This window comes from Mobula hypostoma, chromosome 1, assembly GCF_963921235.1.
Source record: "Mobula hypostoma chromosome 1, sMobHyp1.1, whole genome shotgun sequence".
Lineage (NCBI taxonomy): Eukaryota > Metazoa > Chordata > Chondrichthyes > Myliobatiformes > Myliobatidae > Mobula > Mobula hypostoma.
Genome location: NC_086097.1, coordinates 57,317,578 through 57,339,251, shown reverse-complemented (window position 1 = coordinate 57,339,251; position 21,674 = coordinate 57,317,578). Strand labels below are relative to the sequence as shown.

Sequence of the window (21,674 nt, the reverse complement as noted above, 5' to 3'; positions counted from 1 at the left end):
GAATAACTAAAACACCACTAAATCTTATGACCTTTTTCCGTGATTTTCATTCCTGTCTCAATGCATTACCAAGCAGCTAAAAATACTGTGAATATTTTAAGAAAAATCAGAAATCAAACCTTAATGCCTTGCATGCAAGACTGCCACTGCTCTGCCTCCTGAAAGAAAAAAAACATGATTATAGTTAAGTCTTCCAAAAAAACAGAATAATTTTAATATACAGCTTGCTGGGTTCTAAATTTCTAAGTAAATTACTGTCACAGGAAGGCAGCATTGATCATCAAGGACCCCGAACACCCAGAACATGCTCTTTTCTCACTGCTGCCATCAGGGAGAAGATACGAGAGCATCAGGACTCACACCACCTAGTTCAGGAACAGTTATTACCCCTCAAGCATAAAGCTCTTGAACCAAAGGGGATAACTTTACTCAACTTCTCTTGCCCCATCACTGAAATGTTCCCACAACCAATGGACTTAGTTTCAAGGACTCTTCATCTCATGTCCTCGATATTAGTTTATTAATTAAGTCATTTATTATTATTTCTTCTCTTTGTATTTGCACAGCTTGCTGTCTTCTGTACTCTGGTTGAACGCCCTCTATGAGTGGTCTTTCATTGATTGAGCTATCATTATTATTCTATAGATTTATTGAGTATGCCCACAAGAAAATTAATCTCTGTGTTGTATATGGTGACATATATGTACTTTGATAATAAAATTTAATTTGAACTCTGAACTTGACAAGGAAAAGCATAGAGGGCAATTAAGACCAGGGTGTACTCACTTCAATTCTGGGTTCTAACAAGTTTCCACATCTATGTAATTTAACATATTTGCAAGAGAATTACAAAGAATTTAAATAATCTGATATATAACTAGAAATAAGTCAAATTGCTATCTCAAGAGTGTGAAGAAAGTAACACCCTTATACAGACAGTCAACATTTTTTTCAGTTGATTTGGTGGCTACATACTGTGACGCTCTGGGGGGTGGGGTGGTTGACCGCCCACCCTTGCATTTCTAATGATCAGCACTGTTTATTGTTCTTGTGGGATTACGGTAGGACGGTAGGAAGTTCCAGATCATTTATTGTAACATTTTAGCTTAGGTTATACAGTTATTTGCTTGTGTATTCGTGGGTCACCCTAACTCTAACCGGGGTGTGTGATGGTCACCTCCCCCATCTGTGTGAGACTGGCTAGGCTCACGCTCCACGTCATGGTGCCCAGTCAGTTTTGTGTTTATCGCAATAAAAGAGATGTCCGTGGGAGAATGCTGCCGACTGGCACATTCTCGGCTGCACGAGTACATGCTGAGGGACACACTGAAACTTGGTGCAGCCACCGCAAGGGCCCGGTTGGGAAGGACCATGGTATAGGTTTCTTCACCCACGGGAGTGGGAGGGGTCGGGTGGCCAGAGTATACCCCTCAACAATGATGTGATAAGGTGAACAATTGGAGTGCCACGTGGGTGGCCAAAAGTATGGATATCTACAGACTATAATAGAAAGTATGTAAAGGATGGAAAGTTATTGAATGGTTTATTGTCTATAATTTTATTTTTGAATAAAGTATATTTTGAATTAAAAAATTTAAAAAAACAGCACCGAAACTTGGTGCAGCCACCGCAACCGCCCGGTGGGGAAGGACCATGGTTTAGGGTTCTTCTCCTGTAGGAGTGGGAGGGGTCAGGTGGCGGGGAATAAACCCCTCAACAAAGGTGTGTAAAGATGAACCAACAGACTGCCACGTGAGTGGCTGAAAGTGTGGAAATGTATAGAATGTAGTGGAAACGTCTGTAAAGGACTGAGAGTCATTGAATGGTTTATTGTACATAATTTCATTTTTGAATAAAGTATATTTTGCTAATAAAAAATAAAACTGTTATTGAGTTAATGAGCTTCCTCGTCTGTCATTATGGACCAAATGCTCGCCACAATACTAATAATTTTTTGAAAATTGCTCAAAACTATGTGATTAAAGCAGAGAGTAATCTCAAAATATTTGTGATGTAGATTTGTACATCAATGGAAACACAATGAAAATATATTATTACCATAAAATATGAAAGCAAAATCTTGTATTTTTATTATACATTATATGTGAGGCAGTTTCAAATCCCTAATTTTATTAAAACCACCCAGATCATTAATATTCTCCTCAATTTATTGCAACACACACAAACTTCTGGAGGTACTCAGCAGGTCTGGCAGCATCTCAGGAAATGAATAAACAGCTGATGTTTTGGCCCAAGACCCTTCTTCAAGATTGTCAAGGAAACAGGAAGAAGCCAAATTAAGGAGGTAGGGGGAGGGGAAGGAGAACAAGCTAAAAGGGCATAGAAGCCAGATAGGTGAGGGAAGGGAAATTACGTAAGAAGCTGGGAGGTGATGGGTGGAAAAAGTAAGGGGTTGGAGAAGAAGGAATGTGATATGAGAGAAGCATTGATCATGGGAGAAAAGAAAGGAGGATGGGCACCAAAGGGAGATAACAGGTTGGTGAGCAGAAGAGAGGCCAGAGAGAAAAAGTGGGAAGGCGGAGCGGAAAAAATTATCAGAAGTTGGAGAAATCTATGTTCATGCTACATCTTGTTCTAGCGGATGGAGGATAGATGCTTGGCAAAGCGGTCTCCCAGCCTACATCAAGTCTCACCAATGTACAGGAGGCCACACTGGGAGCAATGATCACAGAAAATTACCCCAACAGACTCATACATGAAGTGCCACCTCACCTGGAAGGACTGTTTAGGGTCCTGGATGGTAGTGAGGGAGCAGGTGTAGCACTTATTCTGCTTGAATGGATAAGTGCCAGGAGGGAGATTGGTGGGGAAGGACGAATGGACAAGGGGATCACGCAGAAAGTGGGGGGGGGGTGGAGGTAGGGAGGGGAGACGTGCTTGGTAGTGGGATCCCATTGGAGGTGGTGTAAGTTTAGGACCCGGAGGTTAGTGGGGTGGTAGGTGAAGACAAGAGGAACCCTGTACCTGGTAGGATGGCAGGACGATGGGGTAAGTGCAGACATGCATGAAATAGAAGTGATGCGGATGAGGGCAGCATTGATGGTGGAGGAAGGGAAGCCCTTTCCTTGAAAAAGGAGGACATCTCCTTCGTTCTATCCTGCAAGTAAATACAGTGGAGATGGAGGAATTGAGAAAAGGGGATGGCGTTGCTACAAGTAGTAGGGTGGGACAAGGTGTAGTCTAAGTAGCTGTGAGAATCCATGGGTTTGTAATAGACATCGGTGGATAAGCTGTCTCCAGAGATAGAGACAGTGAGATCGAGAAAGGGAAGGGAAGTGCCAGAAATGGAGCAGGTGAATTTGAGGGCGGGGTGCAAGTTGGAAGCAAAGTGAATGACGTTGACGAGTTCAGCATGGGTGCAGGAAGTAGCACCAATGCTTTCGTTGATGTAGCATAGGAAAAGTGTGGGACAGTCGCCAGAGCAGGCCTGGAACATAGATTGTTTCACGTAGCTGACAAACAGTCAGGCACAGCTGGGACCCATGCGAGTGCCCCTGACTACCTCTTTTGTTTGAAGGAAGTGGGAGAAGCCAAAAGAGAAATTATTTAGAGTGAGGACAAGTCAGCTTGTGTTGTAGTGGTGGAGAGGAACTGGTTAGCTCTGGTGTCCAGAAAAAACAGAGAGCTTTGAGGCCTTCCTGGTGGGGGATGGAGGTGTAGAGGGATTGGATACTCAAAGTGAAAATGAGATGACGGGGGCCAAGGAACTTGAAATCCTTGAAAAGATCAAGAGCATGTCCTTGGGTTTGTAATAGACATCAGTGGATAACCATATATGTTCCATTTCATGCACATCTGCTCTTACCCTCTCCTCTTGCCATCCGACTAGGGTTAGAGTTCCTCTTGTCCTCACCCACCCCCCACCAGCCTCCGCGTTCAGCACATAATTCTCCGAAACTTTCACTATTTCCAACAGAATCCCACCACCAAGCACATCTTTCCCTCCCCACCAAACTCCCCCCTCCACTTTCTGCTTTCCGCAGGGATCGCTCCCTATGCAACTACCTTGTCCATTTGTCCCTCCCGACTGATCTCCCTCCTGCACTTATTCTTGCAAGCGGAACAAGTGCTACACCTGCCCCTACACCTCCTCCGTCACTACCATCCAAGGCCCTAAACAGTCCTTCAGTTGAGGCAACACTTCACCTGTGAGTCTGCTGGGGTGATTTACTGTGTTCGGTGCTCCCGGTGTGGCTTCCCGTACATCGGTGAGACCCGACATAGACTGGGACACTGCCTTGCTGAGCATCTACGCTTTGTACGCCAGAACAAGCAGGATTACTAGTGGCCACCCATTTTAATTCCACTTCCCATTCCCATTCCGATATGTCCATCCATGATCTCCTCCACTGTCGTGATGAGGCTACACTTAGGTTGGAGGAACAACACATTATATTCCATTTGGGTAGCCTGAACATCGATTTCTCAAGCTTCCAGTAATACTCCCCCCACCTTCTCCATTTCCCATCCCCCTTCCCTCTCTCACCTCATCTCACCAATCAACTTCCCAGCTCTTCACTTCATCTCTCCCCCTCCAGGTTTCACCTATCATCTGGTGGTTCTCTCTCTCCTTCACCTCCCCCCCCCAACACCACCTTTCAAATCTATTTCTCAGCTTTTTTCTCCAGTTCTGCGAAAGGGTTTCAGCCGGAAACGTCAACTGTACTTTTTCCATAGATGCTGCCTGGCCTGCTGAGTTCCTCCAGCATTTTGTGTGTGTTGCTCGGATTTCCAGCATCTGCAGATTTTCTCTTGTTTATAATAATATAATCATATTTATTTTCTTTTAACTGACAAATAGCTGGAGGATAAATTACAGATGTGAATAGATGCCTTGTGAATTTTAAAGTTTGTAACTAAGTACACAGCTGCAGATGTCGGAACTCAGAAATTAAGACAGAGAGTGCGGAAGAAACTCAACAGGCATCATCTGAAGGTACAGTTAATGTTAATTGGACAAAATATTGACCCAAAATGTTAATACTCCATTCAGCTGTGTCTTGACCTCTTTCACCTGCAGCACTTACTGCAGTATTTTTGTCTTTGAGTTGGACAATTGCTATTTGAAGTCCCCTTCCAGAGCACAGATTTCTGTGCTTATACTTGAGCTGGTCTGTGAGAGGTGCCTTCTTTTGGAAGAGGCATTAAACTAAGGAAATGATGGTGCTATTCAGTTTATGTCAAAACACCATAAAATCATTCTCAGAAAAAACTGAGGCATCCATTACTATAATAGATAATCTAACCATGTCTGTAATAGATTAAGGAGCCATTTGAAAATTATTGTATCTAGGAGTTGCAGTGCCCACACGGGCTGCTATGTTTCCTACAATGCCACTGAAACTGCCCTTTGAAAATATTTCATTGTCAGTAAAAGGCTTTGAGACACCATGAAAGGAACATGAAAGAATATAAAATGCAAATCAACTTTTTACATCATTGCTAGCATACATGGTGAGTGTATCCTATGAGTATTTAATCATTTTAATCATTATCAATTATCAAGAGCATCCTGTCCAGCTATTTTTGTAAGATTCCACTGCAGCATTTTTTATATTTGTTTTCATATTTCTTAACAAGATCTTGCAGTAAAGGATTGTAATTTCAGGCCGTGTGCTTGTCATTGTTTCATTACCTGTAGAATGTTGTGCATTTCTCCATTCAGTTTTCCAAGGTCATGCAGTACATCAGCAGCTCTCTGTACATCTGGTTTAGTTTTGCATGCTGCTGATCGAGAACCCCTAGAGGGGTCTACAAAGGTTGCAAACGATTCAGTCAGCGGGTTGCTTGAGCTAAAAAAAAGCAAATGACATTCACCATCTGAAAACTGACATCAGTTATATACAGATACTGTACATATTAACCCCTAACATATTAGTGCACTTTTAACATGTTTATAAATATTACAATGTTCGAAGAAATTTAAAACCATGCTAACTACAAATAGTGATTGACTAATAAACATAATTATTACACAAAAAAAATAGGAATAGGCCTGTCTGTCAGTTTTGTTGCTTCATCCTATTCCAGATCACCAAGTGCCCTTTTATCAATGTTGACTCCATCCTTCAAAGTTCAAAGTAAATTTCATATCAAAGTATATACTGTATATGTCACCAGCTGCAACCCTGAGAATTATTTTCTTGTGGGCATTCAAAGTAAATACAAATAAACACAATAGAATCAGCGAACGACAGTACACAGCAAGATGGGCAAACATCCAATATGCAAAAGACAACAAACTGCAAATTCAAAAAATAACAATAACAAAAAAAAAGCAATAAATATTGAGAACACGAAATGCAGAGTCTTGAAAGATGCAGAGTCCATAGGTTGTGTTCAGTTCAGTGTTGGGTTGACTGAAGTTGAGTGAAGTTATCATCTCTGGCTCAAAAGCCTGACAGATGAGAAGTAATAATTGTACCTGAACCTGGTGGTAAGAGTCCTGAAGTTCTTCTACATCCTTCCTAATGACAGCAGTGAGAAGAGAGCGTGGCCTGGATGGTCAGGGTCCTTGATGATGGATGCTGCTTTCCTGTGACAGTGCCCCATGTGGATGTACTCAAAGGTGGGGAAGGCTTTACTCATGATGGACTGGGCTGTATTCAAGACTTTTTGTAGGCTTTTCTGTTCAAGGGCATTGCTGTTTCTATACCTGGCATTCTGGTTTTCATTCTAGTCCAGTCCATTTCCATTTGTATCTGTGACATCCCAAACAGTCTCCATCATTTCACATTCCCAATTTCCTGGTGTAAGTAGACTAATCTTCAACCACAGATGTTAAAATCCCTCCATACTTCCATCCCACATCAGACTTTTTGCTTGCCACAGTCCCAAGGGGACATTGGATTGTATAGAGGGAATAAGTTTATAAGAAGCAAGTGAGAGCAGTCGGCACTTTTTGCGCGCCACAGTCTCGAGGGGGCACCAGATTGAGTAGATGGTGAGAAAGTTTAAAAGAAGCAAGCGGGGGTAATCAGCAATTTTTGCACGCCACAGTTCCAGAAGAGACATTGCGTTGCACATAATTAGGCACCTGGCAAGGACCAATAGAAAGGAGTTAGGCTTAAGCAGGATGGCCATTGTGTGAGTAAGCCAATGTTAGAGTGGGGAATTGATGCTTTGGCTCATCAAGGCTTAGGAAAGGCAAAGGCCATAGATAGTTCTTTTTCTTCACTACTTATCCTTTATGTGTCTGTTATTGCACACTTAAAGCAATGCAGCTGTTCCTCTTGCAGGATATGGGAAGACAAGGACACCTCCATTGTCCCTGATGACAATATCTGTAAGAAGTACATCCAGCTCCAGCTTCTAACAGACCATGTTAAGGATTTGGAGCTGGAACTGAATAAACTCTGGATTATTTGGGAGGCTGAGGGGTTGATAGTCATGACACTCAAACAGAAGGACAGAGGTAACTGGGTGACTGTCAGTAGGACGAAAGGGAAAAGGCAGCCAGTGCAAAGTATCCTGTGGCTGTTCCGCTCAACAACACAGATACTGCTTTGGATGCTGTTGGGGTGTTGTGTATTTAATATTTCAGCAATATTTGAGTAATCTTGTGTGATTGTGTATGTATGTGTGTGTATATATATATATATAAAATAGTAGGATTATGCATATATGGGTTATATGCATAAATACGTGAATTGTATACATCATCAGGCAGCCTCGTGATAGGTGCGAGCCTCGCTTAGAGTAAAACACAAAGTTAGCCCCGCATTTCAGAGTCCTGTGCCTTCCTTTGAATTAGTTTAATGTTTTGAAGTTACAGACACTGGAGGCGGTTGGGGGGGGTCAGGAGGTCAGGTCTCTGGCACAGAGTCTGACCGTGGCTCAGAAGGGAAAGGGGAAGAAGAGGCGAGCTGTAGTGATAGGGGATCACTGGTTAGGGGAACAGAAAGGAGATTCTGTGGACAAGAACAAGTCCATAGCATTTTTAAGTGGGAGGGTGAGCGGCCAGAGGTTCTGGTCTATATGTTACGTTGAAATTGTATAAGACGTTGGTGAGGCCTAATTTGGGCCATGTTCAGTTTTGGCCACCAACCTACAGGAAAGACTTAAATAAGATTGAAAGAGTGCAGAGAAAATTTACAAAGATACTGCTGGGATTTGAGGACCTGAGTTACAAGGAAAGATTGAATAGGTTAGCACTTTATTCCCTAGAATGTAGAAGATTGAGGGAAAATTTGATAGTTATACAAAATTATGAGGGGTATAGATAAGGTAAATGCAAGCAAGCTTATTCCACTGAGGTTGGATGAGACTACAACTAGAGATCATGAGTTAAGGGTGAAAGGTAAAATGTTTAAGGGGAACATGAGAGGAAACTTCTTCACCCTCAGAGGATAGTGGGAATATGGAATGAGCTGCCAGCTCAAGTGGTGGGTATGGTGTTGATTTCTACATTTAAGAGAAATTTGGATAGCTACATGGACAGGAAGGGAAAAGCAGGGCTATGGTCCAGGTTCAGATCAATGGGTCTAGGCAAATTAGTGGTTTGGCCCGGACTAGTCAGAGTCATAGTCATACTTTATTGATCCTGGGGGAAATTGGTTTTCGTTACAGTTGCTCCATAAATAAGAAATAGTAATAGAACCATAAATAGTTAAATAGTAATATGTAAATTATGCCAGGAAATTATGAAATAAGTCCAGGACCAGCCTATTGGCTCAGGATGTCTGACCCTCCAAGGGAGGAGCTGTAAAGTTTGATGGCCACAGGCAGGAATGATTTCCTATGACGCTCAGTGCTGCATCTTGGTGGAATGAGTCTCTGGCTGAATGTACTCCTGTGCCCAACCAGTACATTATGTAGTGGATGGAAGACATTGACCAAGATGGTATGCAACTTAGACAGCATCCTCTTTTCAGACACCACCGTCAGAGAGTCCAGTTCCATCCCCACAACATCACTGGCCTTACGAATGAGTTTGTTGATTCTATTGGTGTCTGCCACCCTCAGCCTGCTGCCCCAGCATACAACAACAAACATGATAGCACTGGCCACCGCAGACTCATAGAACATCCTCAGCACCGTCCAGCAGATGTTAAAGGACCTCAGTCTCCTCAAGAAATAGAGACGGCTCTGGCCCTTCTTGTAGACCGCCTCAGTGTTCTTTGACCAGTCCAGTTTATTGTCAATTCGTATCCCCAGGTATTTGTGATCCTCCACCATGTCCACACTGACCCCCTGGATGGAAACAGGGGTCACCTATACCTTAGCTCTCCTCAGGTCTACCACCAGCTCCTTAGTCTTTTTCACATTAAGCTGCAGATAATTCTGCACACACCATGTGACAAAGTTTCCTACCGTAGCCCTGTACTCAGCCTCATCTCCCTTACTGATGCATCCAACTATGGCAGAGTCATCAGAAAACTTCTGAAGATGACAAGACTCTGTGCAGTAGTTGAAGTCCGAGGTGTAAATGGTGAAGAGAAAGGGAGACAAGACAGTCCCCTGTGGAGCCCCAGTGCTGCTGATCACTCTGTCAGACACACAGTGTTGCAAGCACACGTACTGTGGTCTGCCAGTCAGGTAATCAAGAATCCATGATACCAGGGAAGCATCCACCTGCATCGCTGTCAGCTTCTCCCCCAGAAGAGCAGGGCGGATGGTGTTGAACGCACTGGAGAAGTCAAAAAACATGACCTTCACAGTGCTCGCTGGTTTGGCCAGGTGGGCGTAGACCGGTTCAGCAGGAAGACGATGGCATCCTCAACTCCTAGTCGGGGCTGGTAGACGAACTGGAGGGGATCTAAGTGTGGCCTGACCATAGGCCGGAGCAGCTCCAGAACAAGTTTCTCCAGGGTCTTCATGATGTGGAAGGTCAATGCCACCGGTCTGTAGTCATTGAGGCCGCTGGGGCGCGGCATCTTCGGCACAGGGACGAGACCGGACGTCTTGCACAGCACAGGAGCCCTCCAGAGCCTCAGGCTCAGGTTGAATACATGGCAAAGTACTCCACATAGCTGAGGGGCACAGGCTTTGAGCACCCTGGTACTGACACCATCCGGTCCTGCAGCCTTGCTTGAGTTGAGACGTTTCAGCTGTCTTCTCACCTGTAGAGCTGTGAAGCCCACCGTGCTGGTTTCGTGTGGGGAAGGGGTATAGTCATGAGAGCAGGGTAGGGGACTGTGAGGAGGGGTAGGAGGGAAGAGTGGAATATGTGTTGGTTGGGGGCCGACAACAGATGGCTCATGTGTGGGATGGACACGGGCCATACTGTCACACTAGATGGGCCAAAGCCCCCGCTTCCATGCGGTAATGTTCTATGATTCTATCAGCAAGGATGTGGACCAAGCTAACCTTGTCCTTGTTCAACACAAAACATTAGTGCAATTTAGGCAGCTTCTATGGAGAGAAATGGACATTTGATGCTTTGCATTGAAACTCTTCACCTAGAGTGAAAGATAAAGGGGAGAAAGCCAGTATGAATAGGAGAATGGAGCAAGAGCTGGCATGTAATAGGTGGATCCAGGTGGGGGCATGAGAATGATGGAGTGGTGAAGTATGGAATAAAGAGAGGGAAGTTGGAGAGAAGAGAAGGAAGAAGATGGGGAGGGAAACCAATGGGAGGTGTGTGTACTTAATGTGAAGATGGGAGAGGGTGTGGGGGGGGGGAAGACAGTGAAAGAAACATCTATCCCTTTTCTCTTCCCCACTCTAGTACTGTCTCTTTCTCCTCCACAGCTTCCCCATTTGTACATCATTCACACACTCCTCCAGTGGCTCCCCTTCCCCACTACTCCCCTCTAACTGTGTCAACTCCCTCCCTTTATTCCATGCTTCACCTTCCTCTCTTATCAGAGTCCATCATCTTCAATCCTTTGTCACTCCCGCATATCAATCACCTCTCACCTTCTCACACTATTCCCATTCTTCTACGCCCCCGCCCCCACCACTTTATCTGCCTATCACCCTCTTCACAAGGATCTTCCTATCGCCTACCAGCTCTTGCTCAAACTCTTCTCTCTATTTCCTTTTACTGGACAACTTCCAACTATGTTTCAGTCTAGATCAGGGGTTCCCAACCTTTTATATACCATGGAGCCCTCCCATTAACTGAGAGGTCCATGGACCCCAGGTTGGAGAACCCCTGGTCTACATCAAGGGTCTTGACCCAAACATCGACTGTGCATTTTCCAGCAAAGACACAACTGACCTGCTGAGTTCCTCCAGAATTTTGTGTGATGCTCCAGATGACAGCATCCGCACTCTCCATTGTCTTTATTTCAATCTTCTTCAAGCTCAATCAGAGAGCTTAAAAATTTTCATTACTTTTGCTGGCAATTTCCACTCTGCTCTTACTTGGAACAGGGAACAAGCCATGACCCTTTCCTTCCTATTCTGGATTCTCCATTTTGATCTCAGGGAATAGACTGGCAACATACGTCCATTACAAGTCTACAATTCTCCACAGCTAGCATTTGGATACTTCTCCAACACTACCTTCTCCCATGAGTCCATTTCATTCTCCCAATTCCTTTATCATTTGTATTTGCTCTAATGATAAAACTTTCCACACAGGTAACTCTGAGATATCTTCCTCCTTTCAGATCTGTGGTTTTCCCTTTACCAGAGTCCTGGATTTGTCTCAACCATCTTCTGCAACCCCAGTCTTACTTCCTCTCCTCCGGGACAGAACAGAGATTACTAGTCTCATCACCTTCTGCATTCAATAGATCTTTCACAATTTCTGCCAGCTCCAACAAAATTGCTTTATGCTGTATACACATATTCCTCTCGTGACCTCTCTCAGCATTTCAAAAGGATCAGTCCCTTTGTGACTCCTTTTCCTATGCTTTTATTTCTATCTGGCATTGTCATTTCATGTTATTTACCCATGGAATCATAGAAGATCCAACACCTATCATTCACCTCTTCTCAAGATCCAGGAACCCAAATTTTCTTTCCAGGTGAAGCAACAATTTAGTTGGACTCTAGAGTCTAGAGTACCACATTCAGTCTTTGTATTCTTTTCTCCAATGTACAGAAGGCAATATATTGAGACTGGCTGATTGCTTTATGCAGTATCTGTATTCAGTCCATAGCAATGACCAAGAGCTTCCTTTTGTCTGCCACTTTCATCCTCCATTCACTAATACCTTGTCCTATAAGTGTCTGTGGCCTTCTGCAATTCTACAAGATTCAAGATAACCTTGGGGAACAGCACCTCATCCTCTGGGCAATAATTGCTGGACTCAATAGTTGCTCACCATCCAGGACACACCATCTTCTCATTACTACTAGAGAGGAAGCTACAAGAGCCTAAATACACACACTTGATAGTTTAGAAAGAGCAGCTTTGCACCCACCATCAAATTTCTGAACACTATCTCACCATTTTGCTCACTATCTTATAATGCACTGTACTGCTGCTGCAAAACAACAAATTCCACAACATATGTCAGTGCTAATAAACATAATACAGATCCTACAACTTCAAGTAATTTATTTTCTGTCTGTACCACAACAGGCCATCTATAAGATATCAGGTAAATTTTATTCTCTCCACCTTACCTTCAACCAGAACTTCTAGGCATGATCAACAAACCTACATTTTGCAGCAACTTATACTCAATTGTTTGTATTATTACTAACTGCCTCATTTCGTAGCTTTCCTGTTCCTTTGCTCATGTTCTCTCTCACTAGCTGCACACATTAACCTATTGACCACAAAAACTTGTTTACAACTTCTCGCCACATCAATCCTGGCCTTGTCTCCACATGGATATTCTCCTTGTTTATTCCTCCCCCGCCTTCCCTGCTACTGAAAACTAATGTATTTTATTTCTTTCCCAGTTATGACAAAGGAACTTTAATCTGAAATACTAACTGTTTCTCTTGTTGCCCGCCCTGATGATTGTCTCCTGCATTTTCTGTGCTTATTTCCGATTTCAAGAACCTACAGGTATTTAGATTTCCAAGAAAAAACATTGAGCATCACTGCAAAATAAAGATAGCCCATTTCAATTACAACCTTTCCTTTCAGTCAATGAATCAATTTCCTGGATTATTATGCTAAATCTTTTGACCACTTTTATATTTATAATGACTAATTAATAAAATCCAATCCATGTCAACAAAGTTTGAAAAGCTACAGAATCAGTGGAATGTTGAACAGCTATCTAATGTCTTATACCTCTCTGGGCCAACTACAAATAATTCATGTTGTTGCATATCAAGTCAGTTCATCATCAATGAAAGCTTAACTCATTACATCATATAATACATGAGCTTTGTTAAATCCATTAAGGCTTTATTTCCTTAAAGCAATTTATTTCAATAGTATGAGTGGAATAAAGATTTTCACTTTTATAAAATATAAAACATTGGCTTTTTCTCTTTCAGGTGGTTTAATATGTACTTTTCCAATATTTTCCAGTTTTAAACCATTAATATTTTTGACGAAGTCTAATAAAGCTGAGTTAAGTGAAGTTCAGCTGCTGAGAGTAGTAAAATAAATGATGCAGTAAATGCTCACATGAGGACAAAGTTGAAAATGCAAAGGGAATGAAAAAAACTTGTCTCAAACAACAACGAACACTCTTCAATCGAAAGATAAAGTGCAAAATCCACATCCACAGCTTACTGCATTTCAAGCTCACGGTTTTTCAAGTCTTCCAAAAAAAAAGGCAGTAATTAGGATTTGACAGGGTGTACAGATGGGAATAAAATATTAAGTAGCTCAATAATGGTGAAGTTCCAACACATTTCCCAATAATGCATAGTAGAGCAACTTTATTCTTTGGAATATGTATGAAGTAAAGCCAAAAAGATTGTGGAGAAATAGCAAAAATCAGAACTGAGAATATAATGTGAACTTCTAAAATGAACAATGTAAAGAAAGGCAGAAACCAGCTAGGGTACCTGTCAAAAATATGCTTCTTTCACCCTAACTTAGTCATAGAATCACACAGCACAGAAATAGGCCGGCCAACCCAGCTCTTCAATGTTGACCAAGATTTCTAAATGGGCTAGCTCCATCTGCTTGTGCTTGGCCCATATCAACCTAGTTTTCAAATGTCCAACTTATTGCTCTACTACATTTAATGGGGAAATCAAGTTATAATTAAGCTTGTAACAATTATCAACCTACATTTCACCTCCTGCAGAAATAGTATTTATTTGGTGCAACGACATGAAGATTAAGATGATACAAATATATATTAATTTTATTTTACTTAGAGATAACAGGCTCTTCCAGTCTGAGATCCCACTGCCTATTGCACCCATGTGACCAATTAAACTATTAACCTGTGTATCTTTGGAATGTGGGATGAAACCAGCACACCTATAGGAATCCCACGCAGTCACGGGGAGAATGTTCAAACTACTTACTACAGTGGTGGAATTGAACCCAGGTCACTGGCACTGTGGCAGTGTAACACTAACCACCATGCTTCTGTGATGCCCCATATGTATGTTCAGTACAGTCAACCACTGCATTACGATTGCTGAGGGAAGAGTTGCATTTTTGGAAAATGGTCCCTATCACAATATTCTAAAAAAGCCACATAATCTGGTCATGAGTTAATACAATCCAGTTTTAAAACTCTTTCACAAACAAGAGAAAATCTGTAGATGCCGGAAATCCGAGCAACACACACAAAATGCTGGAAGAATGCCGATGGAAGATTAACCATCTAGACTTTAACACTCCTCTCTCCTATTCCAACCTCACTCCTTCCGCATGCTTGGTTCTGCACTCCCTTCACACTAATCCTAACCTCACCATCAAACCCGCAGATAAGGGAGGTACTGTAGTCGTCTGGCATACTGACCTCTGCCTTGCTGAGGCCCAGTGCCAACTCCCAGACACATCCTCTAACTTACCTCTCGAACAGGACCCCACGAAGGAACACCAGGCCATTGTCTCCCACACCATCACCAACCTTATTGACTCTGGGGTTCACCCATCCACTGCCACCAACCTCATAGTTCCCGCACCCCGCACCTCCCTTTTCTACCTCCTACCCAAGATCCATAAACCCGCTTGTCCAGGTAGACCCATTGTTTCAGCTTATTCCTGCCCCACTGAACTCATATCTGCATATATCGACTCTATCTTATTCCCCCCAGTTCAGGCCCTTCCTACCTACATCTGTGACACTTCACAGTCTCTTGATCTTTTCAGGGATTTCAAGTTCTCTGGCCCCCATCATCTTATTTTTACTAAGGATATCCAGTTCCTATACACATCCATCCCCCACCAGGAAGGCCTCTAAGACTTCGTTTCTTTCTAGACACCAGACCCAACCAGTCCCCCTCCACTACCACTCTCCTCAGTTTAGCGGAACTTGTCCTCACTCTAAATAATTTCTCTTTTAGCCTCTCGCTTCCTTCAAACAAAAGGAGTAGCTCTGGGCACTCACATGGGTCCCAGCTATGCCTGCCTGTTTGTCAGCTACATGAAACAGTCTATGTTCCAGGCCTACTCTGGTGACCATCCTGCACTTTTCCTACGCTACATCAACAACAGCGTTAGTGCTGTTTCCTGCACCCATACTCAACTCATCGATTTCATCCACTTTGCCTCCAACTTCCACCTGCCCTCAAATTCTCCTGGTCCATTTCTGGCACTTCCTTTCCCTTTCTTGATCTCAGTGTCTCTATCTCCGGAGACAGCTTATCCACTGGTGTTTATTATAAACCTACAGATTCTCACAGCTACCTGGACTATATCTCATCCTACTCTGGTACTTGTAAAAACACCACCCCTTTTCTCAATTCTAGAACAAAGGAGAAGTCCCCCTTTTTCAAAGAAAGGGGCTTCCCTTCGTCCACCATCAATGCTGCCCTCAACCACATCCCTTCCATTTCATGCATGTCTGCTCTTACCCCATCATCCTGCCACCCTACCAGAGATAGGGTTCCTCTTGTCCTCACCTACCACCTCATCAGCTTCAACGCCCAGTACATAATTCTCCGAAACTTCCGCCACCTCCAACTGGATCCCACCACCAAACACGACTTTCCCTCCAGCCCCCCAACTTTCTGCTTTCTGCAGGGATCGCTCCCTATGCGACTCCCTTGTCCATTCAATCCTCCCCACTGATCTCCATCCTGGCACCTATCCTTGCAAGCAGAGCAAGTGCTACTCACCTGCCCCCACACCTCCTCCCTCACTACCATTCAGGGCCCTAAACAATCCTTCCATGTGAGGTGACACTTCACCTGTGAGTCTGTTGGGGTCATATACCGTGTTCGATGCTCCAGGTGTGGACTCCTGTATATTGGTGAGATCCAACGTAGATTGGGAAACCAGTTTGCCGAGCATCAATGTTCCATCCACCAGAAAAAGCGGGATCTCCCAGTGGCCACCCATTTTAATTCCATTTCCTATTCCCATTCCGATATGCCCATCCATGGCCTTCTCCACTGTCGTGATAAGGTCACATTTAGATTGGAGGAACAACATCTTATATTCCGTTTGGGTAGCCTCCAACCTGATGGCATGAACATCGATTTCTCAAACTTCCAGTAATGCCTCCCCCCCTTCACCATTTCCCATCCCCTTTCCCTCTCTCATGTTGTCTCCTTGCCCACCTATCGCCTCTCTCTGGTGCTCCTCCTCTTCCCACCCTTTTTCTTTCTTCCATGGCCTCTGTCTCTTTCACCAATCAACTTTCTGGCTCTTTGCTTCATCCCTCCCACTCCAAGTTTCACCTATCACCTGGTGTTTCTCTCTCCCTACCCCCAACCTTTCAAATCTACTCCTCAGCTTTTTTTTCTCCAGTCCTGCCGAAGGGTTTCGGCCCAAGACGTCAACTGTGCTTTTTCCCATAGATGCTGGCTGGCCTGCTGAGTTCCTCCAGCATTTTGTATGTGTTGCCAAAAACTCTTTCATTTATTTATTTTATTTCATAAATTCCATTAGAGCAATTTTCTTCCTTATCTCGAAAATTTCAGCAGTGATTTATGAATACTGTGAAGGTGAATTCTGTTTCCAAATGACTGAAACTTGAGGTCACCTGTCCTGTACATTTAAAAATGAAAGCTCATAAATGTAAATGAAAACCATCAATGCAACTAAATCTCATTACATCTTCTATATTCAATTGCCCTGAAGTTCTACCTTGCTAGGTGCCTTGTGCGCTTATTCCAAGGAAGAAAAATAGATTCATGTGCACAGATTGAAAACATTCCTGGCAGCATTAACTGACAGCTTCAGCAACAAACTGTCATTTCACAGATTCTGTTAACAGGCCCCACAGTACCAGAGAAGGCTGACCTGGATATTTCCACACTGAGCTGTTAGGAGGATTCAAAGGTCAAACTTCAAAAGTATTACTTGCCTTCAGAAAAATGAAACGATTGCAGCAGAATTTAAATCAAGCTGAGGCACAGGCAGACAAACCTAATGGATATAGAAATCACCATTGTTGTAAATTGGTTTATCTCAGATTATGGACGAAGTACTGTATAATTACAAAATTTCTCATACAAAAATGATCGGCAAAAGTACACAAGCAAGTTTGGAGACCGATGACCTTTAAAGTCATAGAACTGTCAGTCACATCTCTTGCTAAAAATTTCAAAGGCAAATCTTTGTCCAGTTAAACCCAGCCCCATTTTCAACCCTCTTTGTCTTCTTGGACACCCTGCTCTGGATCTTCTCATCTCTAACTACCGATGAGACTTTAACCGTCTCAACATCACTACTCCTCTCATCTATTCTAACCTCACCTCCTTATGAACGCATTGCCCTCCACTCACTGTGTGCCAATCCCAACCTCACCACCACACCCACGGACAAGAGTGGTGTTGTCAGTAGCGTCTCTTGCTAAAATGGTCTGGTGGACTAACCTCTACCTCTCTGTGACCAGGCAGTAGCTCTCAGACTTGTCTTGCTTACCTTTTGCACAGGACTCCACCAAGGAGTACCAGGCCATTTTTCCCACACTATCATCAACCTCATTGCCTCTGTAGATCTCACATCCATTGTCACAAACCTCAAAATTCTCATACACTACACTGCTCATTTCTATCTCCTACTCAAGATCCACAAACCTGACTGTCCCAGTAAGGTCATTGTTTTTGCCTGCTTCTGCCCCACTGAACTCATGTCTACATACCTCATCTCAATTTTGTCCCCCTTGGTTCAATACCATCTAACCTACACTTCACATGCTCTCCATCACTTCAATAACTTTCAGTTTCCTGGCCTTCTTTTCACCATGGAGGCCCAGACCCTATACACTTCCACCACCCCCCCCCCATCCACAAGGCCTTAAATCTACCCACCTCTTTCAGAAGAACAAACCTTACCACCCATCTGGCAGAACTGGATCTTAACCTCAACAATTTCTCTTACAGTGCCTCCTAATTTCTCTAAGCCAGAGCTATAGCCATGGGCACTCACATGGATCCTAGCAATGCCAGCTCTTTTGTTAGCAACAGTGAACTGCCCATGTTCCAAGCTTACACTAGCAATGCCCCCCAACTTTTTCTCCACTACAGTGGACTGCACTGGTGCTGCTTCCTGAGCTCGTCAGTTTCACCAACATTAACACTGTCTGTACTCAGATATACTTGGTTTATCTCTGACATTTCTCTCCCTTTTCTCAATCTCTGTCTCCATCTCTGGAAACAGGCTATCCACTAACATCTTTTACAAATCTACCGACTGTCTCTATTATCTTATCTATACCTCCTCCTACCCCGTCACTTGTAAAAATGCTATTCCCTTTTCTCATTTCCTTAGTCTCTGCTGGATCTGTTCTCAGGATGAGGATTTCCATTCTGTAACATCTAGTATGACCTCTATTTTTCAAAGAACAGTGTTTCGCTTCCACCATCATCAATGCTGCACTCACCTGCATCTCTTCCATTTCCCACAGATCTATCATCATTCCATCCTCCCATTATCAAATCAGAGATAGGGTTCGTCATGTCCTCACCTACCGCTCCACAAGCCTCATTATATCCAGCACATCATTCTCCATATCTTCCACCATCTACAGCACGGAATCCTACCACTAAGCACATCTTTCCCCTCCCCACTTAGGGATTCCCTTGCCCGCTCATCCCTCCTAACAGATCTTCATCCTAACAAATGTAACAAGTGCTTTGCCTGCCCCTACACCTCTTCCCACACCACCATTTAGATCCCCAAATAGTCTCAGATAGTTCTTTCAGGAGATGCGTCACTTCATCTGTTAGTCTGTCAGGAATGTCTATTGTATCTGGTACTCCTAGTGTGGTTTCCTTTACATCAGTGAGACCCGATATAGACTGGGGGACTGCTTTGTCAATTGTCTTTGCTCTGCCCACCTCAAGAGGCAGGATCTCCCAGTGGCTACCCATTTCAATTCGACTTCCCATTCCCATTTTGACACATTAATCAATGGCCTCCTCTACTACCACAATGAGGCCAAATTCAAGTTGGAGGAGCAATACCATTTGTGTAGCCTCCAACCCGATGGCATGGATATTGATTTCTCTAATTTTGACAATTTCTCCCCCCTCTCTTCTTCTCTCTTCTTCCATTTCCCATTCTGGTTCCCCTCTCACCACTCCTCTTGTCACCTGCCCATCACTTCTCTCTGGTTCCGTTCCTCCTTTCCTTTCTTCCAAAGACCACTGTTTCTATTAGATTCCTTCTTCTTCAGTCCTTTACCTCTTTCATTTATCCCTTCCCAGCTTCTTACTTCATACCGCCCCCCTCCACCCACACATTTCCCCTCACCTTGTCTCATCTATCTACTCCTTCCTCTCCCCCCCACATCATTATTCTAGCTTCTGCCTCCTTCCTTCCCTGTCCGATGAAGGGTCTCAGCTGGAAACATCAACTGTTTATGCCCCTCCATATATGCTACGCCACTTGCTGAGTTCCTCCAGCAATTGATTGGTATTCAATTGCAGTTACAGTATAACTTGTACCAAGGAATTAACCATTTATGTAGTTTGTCACCTTTGAGTTGTATACATTGAAATACTGAATACACACCCTGCCAAGACTAGTTGTTTCCTTCAATAATTCTGGGTCAATTAGAAAAGCAAGTGTTTTTTTTCAATTACATGGAAAGTTTAGCTACTAAAATCTGTGGTGTCTGTATTTTATCTTAAAGATTTACAAGATGCCAGTAGCTTGAAAATCTAAATAATGAGAGGTTTGGAAATTGACCATGATTCTTATTTTAATGGTTATCAAGCAACTCCTGTTGGAATTTAATGTGAGTGGATACCCAATGAGATTCAGTGATGGAGTGCCCCCATTACAACTGAAAAGCTCATTGAAGCTCAGAGCACATGTCTGGTTCCTATAGAAACGGTATTCAATGTTCTATGGAGAGGAAAGAATATAAAAATGTGAGAAAACATGCATACTAAAAATAGTATTTAGGCTGCATTCCCAACAATTTACATTCAATTATCTCTTTGAAACTGATTATTTACCTAAGTTTTTAGTTGTATTTAATGTAATTTTACCAAGCCAGTTGTAGGCAACAAAATATTTAACTGCAATATTGTTGCCTGCCTTTTTCTGTTCATTTGTTTTTCGATACAAGAAATCCAGAGGCATCAGTGTATTGCTGTGGAAATCTGATTGAAATCAGCACTTTCAATTCCCCTGCAAATAGTAAACAGCTTTTGCCTCAGGGGAATTTCCACTCAGTTGGAAGCAGTTTCCAATAACAGACTAAAATGTGCCTTGCAATCCTCTATACACAATTTACTTACTGCATGTTAAATGGTTCATCAGTCAGTGAATCCAGGTTTTAAGTCCTGCATATCACATTACACTTCAGTCACGAAAAACATTTTGTGGATATATGCTGTATATCTAAGCATCAAACAGATTGTCTGTCTGAAGCCATCCGCTAGCTCTACGACACTCATCACACTCTATCTGCATAAATGAAACTTAGGTGGTGGCAATATACAAATCTAGACAATATGCTGTATCACGTTTCAGGGTACCAGCAAAAGCCAAGCAAATTAAAATAAATGTAATGAAAAATGAAATTATCCTGAATAATTCTGCAGAAAAAATGGATTCTTTCAGAATTGAATTTAATTCTGTATGACAGTCATGTGTGTTTCTGTGTTCTGAGATTTCAAACAAAGCTTAACGAAATTACCCGGTAGGGATGGATGTAGCATTTTTCTCCATTGTCATAACTGCCAAAGAAAAAGTGCTTCCATCAGACAATAAATAGAACCCTAAAATATTTGCAAGTCAAAGCGCAAGACAAAACTCAATACAATTAGAGAAATTATTTTAGAATGTGTCCAGCAAATACAAAGCTACAATAACCATATGTATGTAAAGAATTATGAGCTTGAGTTCCGGACTTTAAAAAATTACAAGATGTTTTTATATTTCTCGATCTTGTTTTTGAAGCAAACCTTTGTTGGAACTGCAGATTACTTCATGGGCAGGTCATATTACTCAAAATTCACTGCAAAACCCACAAGCTATAGTACTGCAAAATGGATTCTTTCAACATTCAGAACTTCTAGTTTATTCCTAGGTGGGTTCAATTTTTTTCATTCTATAGCGATGAATAATGTAAAAACAAAGTTGATTTCTTTTCCCTTAGGTAGAATTTGAATTTTAGTGAGCACAACATTTCAACTCAGCAATGAAAGTAAATGTCTGCTCTTTTTGGGGGCCAGAGTTGAGCCTAATCTCATAAAAATAG

At 42.8% G+C, this 21,674-nt stretch overlaps 1 protein-coding gene across 1 annotated transcript in view; it reads right to left on the bottom strand.

Annotated features, from left to right (window-relative positions):
- The window catches only part of kiaa0586 (KIAA0586 ortholog), a 538,659-nt gene that overhangs the window by 323,010 nt on the left and 193,975 nt on the right, over window positions 1-21,674 (bottom strand). Inside the window, exons 10-11 of the mRNA XM_063049620.1 lie at window positions 5,657-5,813; window positions 120-158 (exon numbers count right to left, since the gene is read on the bottom strand). Coding sequence (XP_062905690.1) covers window positions 120-158; window positions 5,657-5,813 — 196 coding nt within the window. The remainder of the gene's footprint in view (window positions 1-119; window positions 159-5,656; window positions 5,814-21,674) is intronic.